Source organism: Centruroides sculpturatus, unplaced genomic scaffold, assembly GCF_000671375.1.
Source record: "Centruroides sculpturatus isolate CEXI.00-Female unplaced genomic scaffold, Cexi_2.0 scaffold173, whole genome shotgun sequence".
Taxonomy (NCBI): domain Eukaryota; kingdom Metazoa; phylum Arthropoda; class Arachnida; order Scorpiones; family Buthidae; genus Centruroides; species Centruroides sculpturatus.
In genome coordinates, this window is record NW_019384380.1 from 519,173 (window position 1) to 526,024 (window position 6,852).

General features: G+C 34.2%; 1 protein-coding gene across 2 annotated transcripts in view; it reads right to left on the reverse strand.

The window, feature by feature from the left end:
- Positions 1-4,062, reverse strand: part of LOC111617872 (serine/threonine-protein kinase Chk2-like) — a 38,274-nt gene extending 34,212 nt beyond the window's left edge. For both annotated transcript variants that reach the window (XM_023359200.1, XM_023359201.1), the window contains exon 1: positions 3,829-4,062. In XM_023359200.1, the coding sequence (XP_023214968.1) occupies positions 3,829-3,982 (154 nt within the window). In that variant the 5' untranslated portion in view covers positions 3,983-4,062. The remainder of the gene's footprint in view (positions 1-3,828) is intronic.
- Between the last annotated feature and the right edge of the window lie 2,790 nt (positions 4,063-6,852).

The window sequence follows — 6,852 nt, forward strand, 5'->3', positions numbered from 1 at the left end:
TTGAAAAATTGATTTTTTAAAAGACTCCCTATTGTCATTCAAAATATCCAACACGATCAATTAGAGTCATCAAAGGAACCATCTAAGTAAGAAAACAAAGTGCAATGCCAAGTCCATAATCACACAATTAATTAATAGTGTCCAACCTATGATAATCAAGCAAATTTCTTTCGAAGTCAACTCCGACCAGTTTGCCGCAATACCAAGTAGTTTGCACCAGGCTACACGTATCCACCTGACAAACGTTCTAGAATGTTTCCGACACATCTAGAAGATAACTTTGATGTTAAACTCAACATTCAAACTATGATCTTTCTTCTAGAACAATCCACAAATGGCCAAACGGTTCCATCGCTAAACACTGGGAATTTGGTTGAGGGTTTGCACCTCGCCAGGAAGGGCCGGCCATGTGGAGTTTTCTGGGTTTTCTCCACATCCGTAACGCCCGAAGAGAGGCCAGTTACCCTTAAAAAGACTACCCGGAAGGCATTTCCCCTAGGCAGATCACCCAACTGTTGTGTTGACCAAACTTAACCAAACAAACAAATCTAGAACAATCTACAGTCATGTATTGGGTTGTTCGGAAAGTAAGTTTGTTTTTTTTACCACTAGACGGATTAGTGGTATTTTTTCCGCCATTTTCGTTATAAACCGTATTATCATTATATATTTTGACAGCTAGCATTTTACGGCTTATTTGTAAAAAATTTTGTTTGATTTCGTGCAATTGTTTATTTTTGTGTCCCATCAAATATGAAAGATCGAAAGCAGCATCTTCGGCATATTTTGCTTTTTTATTACCAAAAAAATAAAAATGCCGTTCAAGCGAGAAAAAAATCGTGTGACATGTATGGTAGAGATGTGTTGACAGAACGACAGTGCCAAAACTGGTTTACAAAATTTCGTTCTCGCAATTTCAGTATCGAAGATGCACCACGTTATGGATGGCCAATTGAAGCCAATGAAAATAAAATAAAAGTACCGATTGAAGCAAACTGCGAAATAACAACACGTGAAATCACTAAGAGATAAAATTTGTCAAATTGAACTGTTTATGAGTACTTGAAACAAATTGGTTTTGTTTCAAAGCTCGATATATGAATTCCACAAGTTCTTAAAGAGAAATGCTCTATTTGGTGGGATATTATGAAAATTTTTTTTGGAGCTTTTACCAGACAATTTAACAATTGATTCAAAAGTGTACTGCATTCGAGTAAACAAATTGCGTAATATCATCAAACAGAAAAAGCCAGCCAGAATTGATAAAAAAAAANTTTGAACGTTTGTAATTATATTGACCAGAAAAGAGAAATTGGCTTTGATGTACTGTACCCTTGACTTGGCTCGTGCAAGGTTTCATTTAATACTATTAGTCATTACTACTGCTTTTATTAAAAGTAAAATCATATGTTTTTTTCCATAAATAATGCCTATGTTCAAGAGTTTGCTCTTTTCTTGAATAACTAATAAATGTACAATTAATTATGGTTTGAAGGTTACTTTTTCGTTAATCAATTAACAAACGCATCTGTAATGAATAGCTACTAACTTCTACTCAACTAATTAATAAATGTGTGTATAATTGATGGTTTGGACTGTCACTGCAATTCTTTTGACAGAGATCCTCGACCTCTGTCAAAAGACTCCCTATTGTCATTCGAAATATCCAACACGATCAATCAGAGTCATCAAAGGAACCATCTAAGTAAGAAAACAAAGTGCAATGCCAAGTCCGTAATCACACAATTGATAGTGTCCAACCTATGATAATCAAGCAAATTTCTTTCGTAGTCAACTCCGACCAGTTTGCCGCAATACCAAGTAGTTTGCACCAGGCTACGCGTACCCACCTGACAAACGTTCTAGAATGTTTCCGACACATCTAGAAGATAACTTTGATGTTAAACTCAACATCCAAACTATGATCTTTCTTCTAGAACAATCCACAAATGGCCAAACGGTTCCATTGCTGGGAATTCGGTCGAGAGTTTGCACCTTGCCAGGACGGGCCAGCCATGTGGAGTTTTCCAGATTTTCTCCACATCCGTAACGCCCAAATAGAAGCCAGTTACCCTTAAAAAGACTACCCGGAAGACATTTCCCCTAGGCAGATCACCCAAATGTTGCATTGACATAACTTAACCAAAACAAACAAATCTAGAACAATTTACAGTCATGTAGTATAAGTAATAATTTGATAAAAAAGCACTCATTTTTATTATGAGAAATAAAATAATTGATTAATATTGAATTATTCATTAATCAGATGTTTTTTTTTCATTGAATGTAATCATTAATTTCAATATTTCATTACATTTCAATGGCTTCTAAACTTTGTAATGCACTCATCTAGTCTACTTTGCTCCCCTCAACACAAACAGCATCTAGTTAATTGTTATTAAAAAAAGCTAATTAAATAAAATACTTCAATTTGAATAATTTTAATGGAGTTTTCAACAAATATGACTTAAACTTTTTCAAGGATTATTATCCTGCAAGAAATTGAATACTTTCAATTGAATTAAAAGTATTCAAAACACATTTTATCTATCGGCTGTTTAAACAAAACTAATCGGAACGAAATGAAATTCTAATAAATTACCAAATTATTAGTAATTTATTAGAATAAGTTAAGTTAGAACGTGGGTTCCCACGGTGCGGCCATGATGGTCCCACGTCGATCTAAAAATACAGTTGTCCCTTGATAATCCGACAGGTATGGGACCAAAGGGGTGTCAGATTACCGAAAGTGATAACATATTTGGCATTGTTTCGCTAGCAGTAACCTACAATATTCCTACGTTTTATGAGTAAAATGCTGCCTAAGTTAATATGGAAATGAAACACCCATTTCGGTTAAATAAAATGTTTATTAAAAGAAATATGGAAGCCAATAAATGTACAGTACATACAGTATGTACCGTGTTTCCCCGAAAATAAGACAGTATCTTATATTAATTTTTGCTCTGAAAAATGCGCTAGGTCTTATTTTCAGGGAATGTCTTATTTTTTCCAGGAAGAAGAATTCACATTTATTATTGAACAAAAAAAAAATTTCCAAGTCGAACTTAGACGAGAGTGACGTATATCCGATGTGTCGAACTGTCGCCTTTTTATAGCGTCAACATCGGACTCGATGAGCAATTAGTGCTTACTGAACCGTAGCACTATGCAAATGTCATATGGCGTGATTCCCGGCCGAACAATTAGCCATCACCAGCCGTAACGTTATGCAAATCTGTGATTCCCAAGCCATAGTCTTATGCAAATCATGCCGTGTGGCGTAATTGTCTGCTGACCAATCAGTGGCTGTACTTTCAAAAAGCCAACGGCCACTTTCAACCATCTGTCGATGACCGTTACGACAAAAAAAGAACTTCGCTAGGTCTTACTTTCAGGGGGAGGTCTTATATTTCGCAATTCAGCAAAATCTGTGCTAGGTCTTATTTTCTGCGGATGTCTTATTTTCGGGGAAACACGGTATAGCGACATGCTTCTGTGCAAGCAGACACGTGACGGTGACTACGGTGACTTTGACGGGAGGTGCGTCGGACTACTGAGCATTACGTCGGATTACAAAACGTCGGACTATCAAGGGACAACTGTACTTCTACTTTTAATTGTCAGTTTGGGCCCAAATACTTTAAATGGTTATTTATTAAATAAATCGACTGTTAATTGATTAAAACGACACTGTTCGTAATTGTATTTGCAATGCAAAACATTAACTACAGAAATACAGAAATTGCGGGAAATAAACAATGAACCAAACCACGTGTTACTACACGTGTTGTCAATTACACCTGAAATCGAAGGTAACTTACTTACCTAAAGACATAAATTTCGAGTTGCAGGGAAATAACTTTCCCCAAACTCCGTCTGGTGTTTCGTCGTCCGAATAGCTGCAACCCGACTTCTCCTGAGTACCCATCATCGCTCCGCCGCTTCCACCGCTACTCGCTAAATTTTCGTTCTGCGACATCTTTCCGTTCCTTCTCACTCTCACACACTGAGGTCCTACAATACAATCTCGGACATCGTACACACATGACTTGTTAGCGGACGACATACCCACGTTGTTGCCAATTCGCTTAATCAACGTCGATAGCAAAATATAGCCAAAAGATAGCCTTTGTTTTATTGTCTTCATCAAATATTGTAATGTTTGAATTAATTAATTAGAAAAAAAATATAATTTAATTAAGTAAATTAATAATAAACTTTATCTTTAAATTATTATTTGTTATTTCAATTTTTGATTTTAATTTTTGACTCCGCTTCGATGGCTCTAACTGCTAAAAATGGGTTTTTTTTATCGAGTTCTTTGTGAATTCGGCTAGGTCCGAGAGGGAGAAACCGGAAATAAAGCGTGGCATATCCGGACGGCCATCACCCAAAAAGTTTTTGAGGTTTTCGACCCGTCCGAATTCTATATCGGGACCCTCATAGCAATAGGATATTACTCTAACCGCTCGGCCACTTTAGCGAGCCTATTATAATATAATTATAATAGGTTCGCTAAAAAAAAACCCTGTTTATGCCGACAGTACGGAAAAAGTTTTTAAGAAAAAGGCCAAACTACAGTGTTCGCATGATACAGTAGCGACATATGAACTGGTACCGCCATGTTCAGTCAAGTATCAGAGAGCGATCTATATGTTTAAAAATAGAAATACCGACGTTTTCGGCTTAATAAATCATTTTAGAAATTTTAAAATTCTTTCCGTTCGTAGTATACTATTTATTAATTAAATAACTATATATGTTATATATGGAATTAGTTTCTTTATTGTTTAGAGGCTGTGTTTTATTAGTATAATGCAACGCGACACATGGGCGATCAGCCGAGAGGGAAATATTTTTCAGGAGGTTTTTTTTTTATGTGAGATTGTCCACTATTTAGTTATTGCTAAGGTCAAGAAACTCGAAAAGCTTTACGTAATCAGGCGCGAACCCACGACCAACTATCAGTGTTCAGTGGTTTTATACAATTGGCCTGTTTAGAGGCGTATTTTTCAGGTTCATCATCTTCTGGTATAATAACAATCATTTTTCTTTGTGAGTTCTTCAATTATCTCAAGAAAATCAAATTAAAATTACTCGTTCAGCTCTGTCATAGAATGCTTTTTTATTTGATACATTACAGTGTCCATAGGGCATAAAGAATCAAAGCTGAAAAAATACCAGTTAGTATTTAATTCGGATAATAACTAGAACAAACCACACTTCTTATATAAGCGACTCCTTGTTATGATAGTTGAAAAAAATAAAACAAAGCAGAATAAAAGTTCTATTGAATCCAGTTTCTTTAGAACATTTCATTTAATTTTATTATTCAGAAATCTGAATATTTCACCTAAAAATAGTGCTCAGATGCTTAGTGTTTGGTGGTTCAGATCCTTCTGAAAAAGGATAAAGAAAAAATATTTTCCTACAGATTCTATTCAGAGAAAAATTTGGACTGCAAAATTAGGCCGAAAAAATGGAAACTTACAAATAGTTTTGTTTTGTGTGAAGTTCATTTTGAACAACAAATGGAAGAGAAAGTGAGAGGCGACAGAGTTGAGGAAATAATGTATGATTCGGTTTTGGTTCATTTAGTTATGGCAATACAACACGCCAGAAATCTGCCAAGGGAAATTTCTGACGGCCAATTGAATAAAACCACTGAACACTAATAGTTGATCGTATGTTCGCGCCTGGTTACGTGGAGCTTTTCGAGTTTCTTGATCTCAGCAATACCTAAATAGTAACCAATCTCATATAAAAACCTTCTGGAAAGCATTCCCCTCTCAGCAGATCGCCCATGTGTCGCTTTGATTTATACTAATAAAAACACAGCATCTAAATAATAAAGAAACTAATTCCTTATATAATATATCTAGTTATTTAAAATGAATTAATAATACTATACAGCTAAAATTTATTACTCCCGAAATCTTATAGCTTTCGTCATATTGGCGAAAAAAAAGGTATAAAATGGTTTATTAAACGGAAAACGTCGAGATTCCTATTTTTAAACACAGATCTCTCGCTGATACTTGACTGAACATGGCGGCACCAGTTTATATGTCGTTACTGTACCATGCGAACACCGAATTCCCGCGCGCTCTGGTTTTCGATTTTTTATAGAAATAGACCTGGTACAAAGCTCAAGGCCATCTATAGTCTAGAGTCTAGACAAAAAGTTCTGTTTTCTGTATTTCTCTTCAATTTTTGTGATATTACAAATTCATTTAGTTTATTACACATTTCCATTATACTTTTCATGATTTATGATGATAATTTTTATTTATTTAAACGTAAATGCAATGTATAAAAGTCATTTTTGTTGTATTTATAGTTATTTTGTTAGTTTTCGTACTAATTTAATCTCTTATATGTTTGTTATTGACAGCTTTCTGTTATTTTTAACATTTTTTATTCAACTTTGTTAATTACTTTACAAGATAATATTGTAAACAGAAGCACGTGTCTTTTGCAGTGACGTGAGAGGCCATGTGACCACATTAACACGTGGTGACGCCATTCAACTTCCTGTGTTCTCCATATGACGTAATATATAAAGTCAAAGTCAAATCTAAAAAGTCAAAATAATTTGATATATTAAAATATTTTTCATTATTTAAATACTGTATATTATATCACTAGATGAATTTAATTATTGTTTAGATATTTATAAAAAAATTACATAAAAATATATTAATTAAAGAATTAAATGAATTTTATTTTTAATCTAATAATATTATTATTACATTTTTATTTACTACAGTATATAGATTATTTGAGTACGTAAAAAATAGTTTCTGTTCTGATCTCCAGATGGCATTGTAAATGTAATTCCGTTTTTCA